The following is an 11,950-nucleotide window of genomic DNA, read 5'->3' on the forward strand; positions in this document are numbered from 1 at the left end:
AAGAGCGGCACAAACCCGGGGAGAAATGTGCGTGGGGGGGACACGGGCAGCTGAGGGAACCGAGGGGCAGCCGTGCCCGCGGGCACTGAGGGGAGAGGGCCGAGGGTGCCCCCCAGCTCCCCGCAGCCCCCCAAGCTGCTCTGTGGCCTCGGTCCCACCCCGGTGTGGGGAGGCCGGGGCCGAGCCGAGGTTTCCGTCCCGGCCCTGCCTCCTCCTCCTCCCCGCTCCCACATCTGCAGCTGGAATTGCAATTTGAACCACTGCCGGGGCTGGGCCGGGAGGGAGCGGGGAGCGGAGGAAGGCGCCTCGGGAAGCCAGAGCGAGGAGCAGGGCGGTGGGGCCGGGCACGGGCAGGAGGGGGCTGGAAGCACCGGGCATCACCAAAACAAGGGGGCAGGAGGGCACCCACGGCACCACCGAGGGCACCGGTGGCACCGAGGGCACCGGCAGGAGCCGTGGGAGCAGCTGGAGTGACAAGGAGGTGGCCGGCCCTGGGGTCCCCCCGCTGCCCCCGCCGCAGAGGTGAGCGCCTGGGGGGTTTGTGGTGGGACCTGGGGAGCGCAGAGTGGCACTGCCCAAAATATGGGGTCAGGGGGGACACGGCGCTGGGGAAGGGGCCGTGGGGAAGGTGTCACAGCCCCAGTTTGGGGACTTGGTGAGCGAGTGCCGTGGAACTGGGGAGGGCTGGGCTGGGCTGGGTCCTGTCCCCAGCCCCGAGCCGCGGGCAGGGAGCACGGGTGGGAGTGGGGGGGGGCTGTTTGGGCCCCCCTGAGCCTCCACGGGCCCTGTCCCACCCCACGCCCCATCCTGTGGGGACACCACCGTGACCCGTGGGGACAACTCGGTGACATCCCAGCACCTTGCAGTGCCAGCAGGAGGCCGTGAGTGGCTCAGGGCCCACCCCGCTGGGGGCACCCGGTGGTGGCCAAGCGATGGCAGCGGGCAGGGGAGGAATCCCACAAACCGGGGAGCTCTGCCCAGAAGATTTGGGGGCTCCCCAAACCCAGCAGCCCCATCTCTGGGGTCACTGCACCCCCAGAGCCTCACGGCTGCCCGGAGACCCCCGGGCTCGTGCAGGTGGAGCCCCCGCGCCCGGCGATGCCGGTGTCCCCGTGCCGCTCTCCGTGCGCCCACACCGGCACCCCGCGGTGCCCAGCCTGCCCGCGCCCCCCCGGCCTCGTTTCCTTTCCCCATTTCCCCGAGCCCCCGGCAGAAGAGGAAGCGGCAGAGCCCTCGGAACTGCTGCTGCTGCACAATTTGCCCCGAGCCATCGCTGGGAGCCGCTGGCACCCTCCCTGGCAGGGGCTGCGGGGTCTGGTGAGGCTCGGGGGGCACCCCGAAGCTGTGCCAGCAACCGGACGGTGCAGGGGACAAGTGTCCGGTGCTGCACGGGGACAGGCAGGGCAGGGGCTTGGCAGCTTGGGGACAAACTGGGTGGCACCCCGATGTCACAGCCCGGTTTGTGGAGCTGGAGCACTTCAGCCACCCGCAGCCTGGGGCTCTGCTGCGGCTCCCGAGCGGAGGCTGTCCCCGCACGGCCCCATCGGTGGGCACTGGGGTTTTGGGGCTGCCCATCGGGGCTGGAGGAGCACGAGGGGAGCCCGACCTGCAGGGCAAACGGCCACCGTGGCTGGGACGAGCCCTGGGCTGAGCACGGAGCAGGGGCACCCCAAAAAAATGGGATTTGGGGAGGCGATGCCGGGGGCGCAGCGCTGCAAGGCGCTCCCAGCACCTCGCCACCTGCCTTTCCCAGCTCGAGGCCTTTTTTTGGGACTGTGCCCGGGTGGCAGCGCGTGGGTGGGTTTGGTTGGCAGCAAAGCCCCCTCCCCACCTTGCTCAGCCCCCTCCCGGGGGGCTCTGCGGGATGGAAGCCCCTGGTCCCTGCTCCAGCGGGGTCCTGGAGGGCGCAGGGGCACTTCAGCCCTGTCCCCGTGGGGTCATGGAGTGGGGTCAAGTCTGGGCTTCCCCGGTGACCCCAGGGGACCCTGTGGGTGGCCCCGAGGGTGCGGGGGGCTACAGGGCACTCGCCCACCCCCCTCTCTCCCCCTCTGCAGCCGGGAAGGCGAGGCCGCGATGGCGACGCTGCTGGAGCCCGGCGTGCGCAGCCAGCGAGTGGGTAAGTGCCGCGGGGAGGGCGGCTGAGGGGGGGTCCGTCTGCTCCCCCCCCCCCCACACACACACACAGGGCAGCCGCTGTCCCCAACGCCCCCCCACCCGGCTGCTGACGCCGCGGAACCCCCCCTGCGCCCCTAATGAGCCGCGCTCCCCCGCGCCCCATAACCAGAACCAGCTGCTGCCGCGAAACCTGACGCCGCGCCAGCAGCGGCCCCAGCAGCGGCACCGCACGGGCCCCCCCTCCACAAATCCCCCCCCCCCGTGCATGTCCTGCGGCCCCCCCACGCCCCACGCACCGCCCCGTGTCCCCCTGTGTCCCCCCACCCACCCAGCCCCACACCCGCTCCGCTCCCTGCCACCCTTTTGGGGCGCCACACTGCGCCCCCCCCCCCCAAAAAAAGAAGCTGCGCTGCCTCCCCCCCCCCCCCACAGCCCCGCAGCCCCATCCCCGGGGACTTTCCTTTTTGTCAGGGATCAAATATTCATGCCGCAGACACGGATACAGGGAAAGGCACTTATGGAACAGGCGTGAAGGACGAGGCCGTGGCGTGCCGGGGAGCAGCCGAGCCCCCCCCTTGACCCCCCCCTGTCAGCTCCGGGGGGGGCCCAAAGCAAAATCCGGCCTCTGGCAGCGGCACGCACGGTGCTGAGCCCCGGTGAGCCGTGTGTGGTGCCTGCTGGTGGCTCGGCTCCTGGGAGGCAAAGCAGAGGGGAACGGCCGGGACCCCCACTGCCGGCATTGGGGTGCCCACCACCAAGCCCAGCCCCAGTTTTAGGGTCGCAGGGGACCCCCCCCGCTGCAGGCTGTGGGGTTCCCAAGCAGGATTTAGGGAGATGCCCCTGGGGTGTCACTGGGGTCAGTGGGAGCGGGGGGGGTTCACCTGGACACAGATATTTGGGCATCCGTGCCAGGTACCCCTGGCGGGGGTCCCGCGCCCGTCCCCAGCCCCTGTCCCCAGCGCAGCCCCGTGGAGCCCCCCCGGGCCCGCAGCTAGAGCCTGCCCACCCCTCGGTTCATGCACTCGCAGGAGGGTGATTAATTAATTAAGCTCAGGACCTCGATTTGTGCCGCTGGATGTGGGCAGTGGCAGCCAGGGGAGGAGGCACCGAGCGGGGGGCACCAGCGCCGCGGCTGCTCGCCCCTCGGCACGGCGCAGCCCCCGGGGGCTGTTTGCAGCCATCCCCAGCAGATGTTGCCCCGCCGAATTTCACATGTGTTCGTCACACATCCACGGCTTAAAAATAGCAAAATAGCGGGGCCTGGAGAACCCAGCGCATCCCTTACGGCTCCAAAGACGTCACGGTGCGGGAGGCCTCGCGCTTCTGCCGTCAGCTTGTAGGAATGGGATCCGGCTGCTCCTTCCCTGCTCAGAGACCCCCCATCTCTCACCGTCCCAGTTCCCACTGGGGAACATCCCAGTTCCCCACAGATGCAGGGCTCGCCCCACAGCTCGCCCATCCCAAAGGGAAGGGGCTCCACCTGCACAGCCTGGGGGCAGGAGCTGGGCTTGCGGGGTCACCCGGAGAGCTTCCGACACCGCTTTTAGGATGAAACCAATCCTCCCCCGTGTGCCAGTTCCCCTCGGGTGATGGGGAAGGGATTCAGCCCTCGCCTCGCCCCCAAAGCCTGCCCCACCAGCGAGCTGACCCAAATCCGGCTGTCCCAAATTTCTGTGCTGAGCTGCCCCTCCCCGTGCGCCAAGGAGAGGGCGCCTCGGTCCTGGGGCTCTCCTCCGACCACGTCCCCATCCCTGCACGAGCTGTGACCCCTGACAACCCCGTACCCAAACCAGCACATGGGGAGGGGACAGGGCTCGTCCCCGTGCCAGCCTCACCCCGCTGTGTCCCCAGGTGCCGACGGGGAGCAGTGCCCCACGCCGTCCCCCCCCGGCTCCCCGGGGACGCACCACGACAGCTGCAGCATCGCCCCGCTGACGCCCTCCCAGTCCCCGGTAAGGCAATCGCGGGGTCCCCGCGTCCCCACCTGGCTCCCTGCCCATCAGTCCTCGCCCCCCGCTGTCCTCCCAGCCCACCCGGGCACCCTGCCCCTCCCTACTGGGGCTGGTGCCCAAACCCGTGCCGGTGCCAGGGGATTTGCAGCACCCGCAGATTTCCTGGCCCGTGGGTAGCGTAAGGGCACGGCTCAGCAGCAGGGGGGGTGGAGGAAATAGCAGCAAAGTGCAACTATTCCCAAAGTTTTTCTCCTTCTAGTTCCACTCGCTTTTTTTTCTGCTTGCTCCTGTCGAAATATCCTGGGGGCTGCGAGGACAGACGAAGGCGCGTGCCGGAGCGGGTCCCTCCCCGGGGGGCTTGCTGTCCCTGCAGTTTTACCAGGCCGTGCACATTTCTGAGACAACTCCATCACCCGTGCTAACAGGAGCGTGTTTTCGGAGGCTGGCTGATGTCTGCATTTATCGGATCTGAACGCATTAAAAACTTAATGAGGGCTTTTAGCTGCCTGCCTCTGCCCTGCGAAGGCGCGGGCGGTGCCGCGCGGGGCTCTGCACCTCCTGGTGCACAGACAGGTGGGGACACCCCCATCCTGGGCACCTGGACGTCCCCCATCTCTCAAGCAGGGAGGATTTTGGTGAAGTAGAGTTCAAAGTTGCAGGGTTTGAAGGTAGCAGGCCCCCCTCACACTAGCTCCACGTGGGGAGGAGCGGAGACCCCCGGGCAGCCTGCGTGGGCTGCAGGCGCATCTCCCTCCAGATGGTTTTTGGCCACTTCCCACAGAGGTTGTCTTTGGAAAGCGCTGCAGCGAGGCACCACGAGGCCGAGCGCGCAGGCGGCCTCTTTTCTTTTTGTTTTGGAGCTGTGCAAGAGCAGCAATTGCCCCGTGCTGTAGAACCGCAGGGCATCATTGCAGAGGAAACCACGGCGTCACCGCGTCCCTGCCCCGGCGTGGGGTCAGGCTTGGATAAATCACTGCGGGCCCAAAACAGGAAAAATTAACCCTTTTGGGAGGTTTTATCCCTTTTCCCAAAGCAGCCGGCACTGCTTTGGGCTCACCCCGTGCGAGCCGTGCCCCGTCCCTAACGTCCTCCTTGTGTTGCAGAGGAGCGAGGCGCGCGCCCTGCAGAGCCCCTCCTTCGCCGTGGTGGTGGCCATCGATTTCGGCACCACGTCCAGCGGCTACGCCTTCAGCTTCTGCAGCGACCCCGAGGCCATCCACATGATGAGGTAACGCGCAGCCGAGGCCCCCGCACTGCTCCTGCCGCCCACCCAGGGCTGCTGGCCAAAAGCAGCCGGGAGCCAGCTTGGGGAGATTTGGGGGGACCACCGGCGGTGGTGGGGGTGCCTGGGCGCACGGGGTGGAAGCGCCCCAGTTGAGGGGCCCTGCACTGACTGGGAGGACTGGGTGACTTTGTCCTTTCCTTGTCCCCCTGTGGGGGATTTGAGCTTGTGCCCAAAAAAACAAACCGAAGGGGCCGGGACCCCCTGCCCCTGCCCTTGGTGGGCTCCGTCCCCCTCCCCAGCTGCCTGCGTGCAGCCGTGGCTCTCCCTGCCCCGTGCGTCCCGGCCACCCCTCACCATGCCAGGGGGCTTGGCAGCAAGGAGCAGCCCAGAGCATCCCCCAGGGTGGGGGTCCTGGGGGGTTTTAAGGTTCCTGCGTAATTTTGGGGAGGGCTGTGGTGTGCCATGGGGTGCTGTGCCGTGCGGTGCTGCGCCGTGCCGCAGGGGCTCAGCACCACCGGCCGCTGTGTGCAGGAAATGGGAAGGAGGGGACCCGGGGGTGGCCAACCAGAAGACCCCCACCAGCCTGCTGCTGACGCCGGAGGGCGGCTTCCACAGCTTCGGCTACACCGCCAGGGATTACTACCACGACCTCGACCCCGAGGAGGCCCGCGACTGGCTCTACTTCGAGAAGTTTAAGATGAAAATCCACAGCACCAGCGTAAGGCTGCGCCCCCGCGCTCCTGCAAGGAGAGGGGCTGTGGGGGGGGAAACAGAAATTTCGGGGGGGGGTGTGAAACAAACCTCTGAGTGTCAGCATCCAGAGTGCGCCCTGCTCGCTTGTCACGCATTTTACACTTTGCAATACGAACCATTTTGGGGAGGGATTTTTTGTTCCCCCATCTGAGGTGCTTTGGCACATGTGGCTGCAGCGCGGTGCTGATAACCCGGGGGCGGGCAGGCAGCTGGGTGCCCCCAGCCCCGCTCCTGTGCCCACCACGGGGACCCCGAGGCTGGGAACGGCCGTGTCCTTGCTCCGTGCCCACGTCCCACGGGCTGCGCGCCGCTCTCCCCGCCAGGACCTCACCATGAAAACCGAGCTGGAAGCTGTGAACGGGCAGAAAATGCCAGCCCTGGAGGTGTTCGCCCACGCGCTCCGCTTCTTCAAGCAGCACGCCGTGCAGGTAGGGCACCCAAGGGGGGCTCCTGCGCCCCCCCCCTTGCAGCAGCACCGGGGGCCGTGGCTGCGCGCCCCCTGCCCCGGTGTGGAAATCGGGGGGTCAGCGGCCGCCTCTCGCCCCGCAGGAGCTGCAGGAGCAGTGCCCGGCGCTGCCGGAGCAGGGTGCCGTGCGCTGGGTGATCACCGTGCCCGCCATCTGGAAGCAGCCGGCCAAGCAGTTCATGCGGGAGGCTGCCTACAAGGCGAGGGGGGCAGCTGGGGGGGGGGCGTGGGGGGGGTGCGGAGGGGCTGCAGTGGGGCTGGGGTCGGGGAGGGGGAGCCGAGGGGCCGAGCCTCAGCCCCCTCCTGCAGCCACCCGGGTGTGATGGGGAGAGTGGCACGAGGAGGGCGTGGGGAACCCGCCCTGTGCAGCACCACGGGGAGCATCTGCCTGTCGCGATATCCTGTCCCTGTCGTGATACCCTGTCCCCATCGCAATACCCTGTCCCCGTCACAATGCCCTGTCCCTATCACGATACCCTGTCCCTATTGCGATACCCTGTCCCTATCATGATACCCCATCCCTGTTGCGATACCCTGTCCCTGTCGTGATACCCTGTCCCTATCACAATATCCACTCCCTGTCATGATGCCCTGTCCCCATCACAATGCCCTGTCCCTGTCATGATGCCCTGTCCCTATCACGATACCCTGTCCCTGTTGTGATACCTGTCCCTGTTGTGATACCCTGTCCCTATCATGATACCCTGTCCCTGTCACGATACCCTGTCCCCATCACAATACCCTGTCCCCATCACGATACCCTGTCCCTATCACAATACCCTGTCCCTGTCGTGACACCCTGTCCCTGTCATGATACCCTGTCCCCATCACAATACCCTGTCCCTGTCATTATACTTTGTCCCTGTCAGGATGCCCTGTCCCTGTTGCGATACCCTGTCCCTGTCACGATACCATGTCCCTGTCACGATACCCTGTCCCTATTGTGGTACCCAGTCCCTATCACGATACCCCATCCCTGTCGTGATACCCTATCCCTATTGTGATACCCTGTCCCTATCATGATACCCTGTCCCTGTCACGATACCCTCTCCCTATCGCAATACCCCATCCCTATCGCGATATCCCATCCCTGTCGTGACACCCTGTCCCCCCCCACAGGCCGGGCTGGTGTCCCCAGATACCCCGGAGCAGCTGCTGATCGCGCTGGAGCCCGAGGCCGCCTCCATCTACTGCAGGAAGCTGCGGCTGCACCAGCTGGTGGAGCTGAGCTGCAGGGCCCCCCCCAACGGGCTGGGCCCCCACCGCGACATCGACTCCAGCTTCAGGCAGGGTGAGCGCGGGGGGGGGCTGCAGGGGGGGGGCTCGGGGATGTTCCCCAAATGCCCCCCTGTTTGGGGGCAGCCCTGTCCGGGGACCCCCAGCTTATCCAAGCCCCCCCTGCTCTATCCAAGGGGGGGTGTTGTTGGGAGGAGCCCCCCCCCCATAAAGCCAGCAGGGCCCTGGTGCTGCCCCGAGGACGGGGATCGGAGCCCCCCCATCCCGCTGTGCCATGTGGGGAGGGGGGAAACTGAGGCAGGGGGCGAGTGTGAGGCTGGGGGCTGCTCCCCTCTGCCCTCTGCGCCCCCCCCCCAAAAAAAAAAAACAGCTCCTGCCCTTCCTGGCCACCCTGATGGCCCCGGGAGGGGACAGGGCAGAGGAAACCCCACCCGGATGGGACACGCTGTGCCAGCGGGGGGGGAGCCAAAGGGGGGGCACCACGGAGACGTGGGGGTCCCTTGGGGTTCTGTGGGGGTCCTGTGGGATGCTGAGGGGGGCCATGGGGTGCTGTGGGGGTGCCATGGGCTGCTGTGGGGTCCATTGGGGTCCTGAGGGGGTCCCAAGGGGTCCCAAGGGGTCCTAAGGGGTGTTGTGGGGGTCCATGGGGTGCTGCAGGGGTCCTGTGGGGTGCTGTGGGGTCCCTTGGGGTCCCTTGGGGTCCCTTGGGGTCCTGTGGGGTGCTCTGGGGGTGCCGTGGGGTGCTGTGGGTTCCCTTGGGGTCCTGAAGGGGTCCCAAGGGGTGCTGCGGGGGTCCTATGGGGTGCTGGGGGGTCCCATGGGGTGCTCTGGGGGTCCCATTGGGTGCTGTGGGGTCCCTTGGGGTGCTCTGGGGGTCCAGTGGGGTGCTGCAGGGGTCCCATGGGTTGCAGTGAGGGTCCCATGGGGTGCTGGGGGGTCCTGTGGGGTGCTGCGGGGGTCTTGTGGGGGTCCTATGTGGTGCTGCAGGGGTCCCTTGGTGTGCTGTGGGGGTCCCGTGGGGTGCTGCAGGGGTCCCTTGGGGTGCTGTGGGGGTCCATGGGGTGCTGAGGGGGTCCTTTGGGGTCCTGTGGGGTCCCTTGGGGTCCTGAGGGGGTCCTGTGGGGTGCTCTGGGGTCCCATGGGGTACTGCAAGGGGTCCTGTGGGGTGCTGCAGGGGGTCCATGGGGTGCTGTGGGGGTGCTGTGGGGGTCCCGTGGGGTGAAGTGGGGGTCCCGTGGGGTGCTGCAGGGGTCCCGTGGGGTGCTCTGGGGTCCCAAGGGGTGCAGTGGGGGTCCCATGGTGTGCTGGGGGGTCCTGTGGGGTGCTCTGGGGGTCCCACGGGGTGCTCTGGGGTCCCATGGTGTGCTGTGGGGGTCCCGTGGGGTGGTCTGGGGGTTCTGTGGGGTGCTGAGGGGGTCCATGGGGTGCAGTGGGGGTCCCATGGGGTGCTGTGGGGTCTCATGGGATTCTGTGGGGGTCCTGTGGGGTGCTGCAGGGGTCCCACGGGATGCTGTGGGGGTCCTGTGGGGGTCCTTTGTGGTGCTGAGGGGGTCCCATGGGGTGCTGTGGGGTCCCGTGGGGTGTAGTGGGGGTCCTGTGGGGTGCTGTGGGGTCCCTTGGGATGCAGTGGGGGTCTTGTCGGGTGCTCTGGGGGTCCCATTGGGTGCTGTGGGGTCCCTTGGGGTGCTGAGGGGGTCCATGGGGTGCTCTGGGGTCCCTTGGGGTACTGCAGTGGTCCCGTGGGGTGCCATGGGGTGCTGCAGGGGTCCCAATGGGTTCTGTGGGGTCCCATGGGGTGCTGTGGGGGTCCCTTGGGGTGCTGTGGGGTTCCTTGGGATGCAGTGGGGGTCCATGGGGTGCTGAGGGGGTCCTTTGGGGTCCTGTGGGGTCCCTTGGGGTCCTGAGGGGGTGCTGGTGGGTTGCTGTGGGGTCCCGTGGGGTGCTCTGGGGGTCCTGTGGGGTGCTGCAGGGGGTCCATGGGGTGCTGTGGGGGTCCATAGGGTGCTGTGGGGTCCTGTGGGGTGCTGTGGGGGTCCTGTGGGGTGCTCTGGGGGTCCATGGAATGCTGTGGGGCTCCCTTGGGGGTCTCTTGGGGTGCTGTGGGGGTCCCTGTGCGCCCCCCAGCCTCACACCGCCCCCCCATTGCCCCCGCAGCCCGTGAGCAGCTGCGGCGGTCCCGGCACAGCCGAACCTTCCTGGTGGAGTCGGGCGTCGGGGAGCTGTGGGCCGAGATGCAGGCGGGTAGGAGGGGGGGGGCAGCGGGGTGGGGGGGACAAAAAGGGGGGGGGTCCTCAACCTAAATTGGGGTTTTTGGGGGTTCCTCGCTCCAGCCAAACGCTGCGACGCCTGCGCCCTTATCCAAAACCTTATCCAGCTGGGGAAAAAAAAAATAAAAAAAATAAAAAAAGGCAAAAAAAAACACAAATTGGGGTTCAGGCTGCCCGTGGCTGCATTGTGCCCCCCCCCCCCATGTTGTGCCCCCCCCCCCAGGTGACCGGTACATCGTGGCGGACTGCGGCGGGGGCACCGTGGACCTGACCGTGCACCAGATCGAGAAGCCGCAGGGGACCCTCAAGGAGCTCTACAAAGCCTCGGGTGGGCTGCAGCCCCCCCCCGGACCCCCCCCACCCACCGGGAAAAGGGTTTTGGGGGGCTGGGGGGGGCACCGTGGGGATGGGGGGGGTTAGGGGCTGGGGGGGTTAGGGGTGGTTTGGGGGATCAGGGGGGCTCTGGGGGGGGGGTTGGGGTTCGGGGGGGCTCTGGGGGGGGGTTTATGGGGGGGTGGGCTGGGGGCTGTGGTGCGGGGGTGCCCCCACCCGTGCCCCCCCCCCCCAGTGCCCGGTCTCTGTCCTGCGGCGCCCCCTGGTGGCAGCGAGGAGCGGGGACGGAGCGGGGGGGGGCACGGGGAGGGGGGGGCGGCTGGGGGCTGCAGGGGGGGGGGTGAGGGGGACGGGGGGGGCGCAGTGGGATGGGGGGGGCCGGGGCAGAAGGTGAGGCTGAGGTTCAGGTTTGGGGACGAGACCACCCCCCGCAGTGGGGTGTCCCCCCCGGGTGTGCCTTGCAGCCCCCCCAGCACTGACTGGGTGACACCGGGGTGACACAGGGTGACATGGGGTGACACAAGGTGACATGGGGTGATAGGGGGTGACATGGGGTGACACGGGGTGACACGGGGTGGCACAGAGAGACATGGGGGTGACATGGGGCGGTGGCACAGGGTGACATGGGGTGACACAGGGTGACACAGGGGAGACACGGGTTGGCATGGGGTGGCATGGGGGTGCTACAGGGTGGCATGGGGTGACATGGGGTGACGCGGGGTGACATGGGGTGACACAGAATGACATGGGGAGACACAGGATGACATGGGGTGACACAGGGTGACACGGGGTGACATGTCACCCCACTCCCTGCTGGGGGGGACGACATTCCATGTCCCCTGCCCCTGCAGGCCCCCCCCATATCCCCAGCTCAGCCCCATGCAGGGGGCTCCCCTCTACATCCCCCCACCCCACTGCCCCCCCCGTGCCATGGGGCCAGGATCTCTGCCTGACCCACAGCCCCCCCCAAACACAGGGGGTCCGTACGGCGCCGTGGGGGTGGACCTGGCCTTCGAGCGGCTGCTGTGTCACATCTTTGGGGACGATTTCATCGCCACCTTCAAGGCCAAGCGCCCGGCCGCCTGGGTGGACCTCACCATCGCCTTCGAGGCGCGCAAGCGAGCAGCGGCCCCATCCCGCGCCAGCCCCCTCAACATCTCCCTGCCCTTCTCCTTCATCGACTTCTACCGCAAGCACCGGGGCCAGAACGTGGAGACGGCGCTCAAAAAGAGCAAGTGAGAATTTGGAGAGGGTGGGGGGCACCCGGGCACCCCCAGCCCCCCCCCGGGAGCGCACGGCCCCGGAGGGTCCCCGTGGAGACGTGGAGGGGCTGGGGAGGGAGGACGACGCTGCCCTGAGGGGGTTGGCGGGGGTTCAGGGGGCTGGGGGGGGTTCAGGGGGCTGGGGGGGGAGCTTTTGGTGAGGGTCAGCCCCACGTGCCCCCCCCTCCTCTCCTCTCGTCCCCCCCCAGCGTGAATTTCGTCAAGTGGTCGTCGCAGGGGATGCTGCGCATGTCCCCGGAGGCCATGAGCGAGCTCTTCCAGCCCACCATCACCCAGATCATCAACCACATCGGTGAGTGATGGTCTGCGGTGGGGTGGGG

The 11,950-nt window shown here is 67.8% G+C and overlaps 1 protein-coding gene across 2 annotated transcripts in view; it reads left to right on the forward strand.

Moving 5' to 3' along the window:
• HSPA12B (heat shock protein family A (Hsp70) member 12B) overlaps window positions 1-11,950 on the forward strand; it is a 13,525-nt gene continuing 1,575 nt past the window's right edge. The window contains exons 1-12 of one of the 2 annotated variants that reach the window (XM_072037944.1): window positions 1-522; window positions 2,055-2,116; window positions 3,967-4,067; window positions 5,171-5,295; window positions 5,824-6,010; window positions 6,369-6,473; window positions 6,595-6,711; window positions 7,631-7,802; window positions 9,902-9,988; window positions 10,238-10,342; window positions 11,324-11,582; window positions 11,819-11,922. In XM_072037944.1, the coding sequence (XP_071894045.1) occupies window positions 2,074-2,116; window positions 3,967-4,067; window positions 5,171-5,295; window positions 5,824-6,010; window positions 6,369-6,473; window positions 6,595-6,711; window positions 7,631-7,802; window positions 9,902-9,988; window positions 10,238-10,342; window positions 11,324-11,582; window positions 11,819-11,922 (1,405 nt within the window). In that variant the 5' untranslated portion in view covers window positions 1-522; window positions 2,055-2,073. Of the gene's footprint in view, window positions 523-1,236; window positions 1,318-2,054; window positions 2,117-3,966; window positions 4,068-5,170; window positions 5,296-5,823; window positions 6,011-6,368; window positions 6,474-6,594; window positions 6,712-7,630; window positions 7,803-9,901; window positions 9,989-10,237; window positions 10,343-11,323; window positions 11,583-11,818; window positions 11,923-11,950 lie in introns of those variants that run through there. The other variant, XM_038172115.2, reaches the window with a different exon arrangement.

Source organism: Anas platyrhynchos, chromosome 4, assembly GCF_047663525.1.
Source record: "Anas platyrhynchos isolate ZD024472 breed Pekin duck chromosome 4, IASCAAS_PekinDuck_T2T, whole genome shotgun sequence".
In the NCBI taxonomy this organism is placed as follows: Eukaryota; Metazoa; Chordata; class Aves; order Anseriformes; family Anatidae; genus Anas; species Anas platyrhynchos.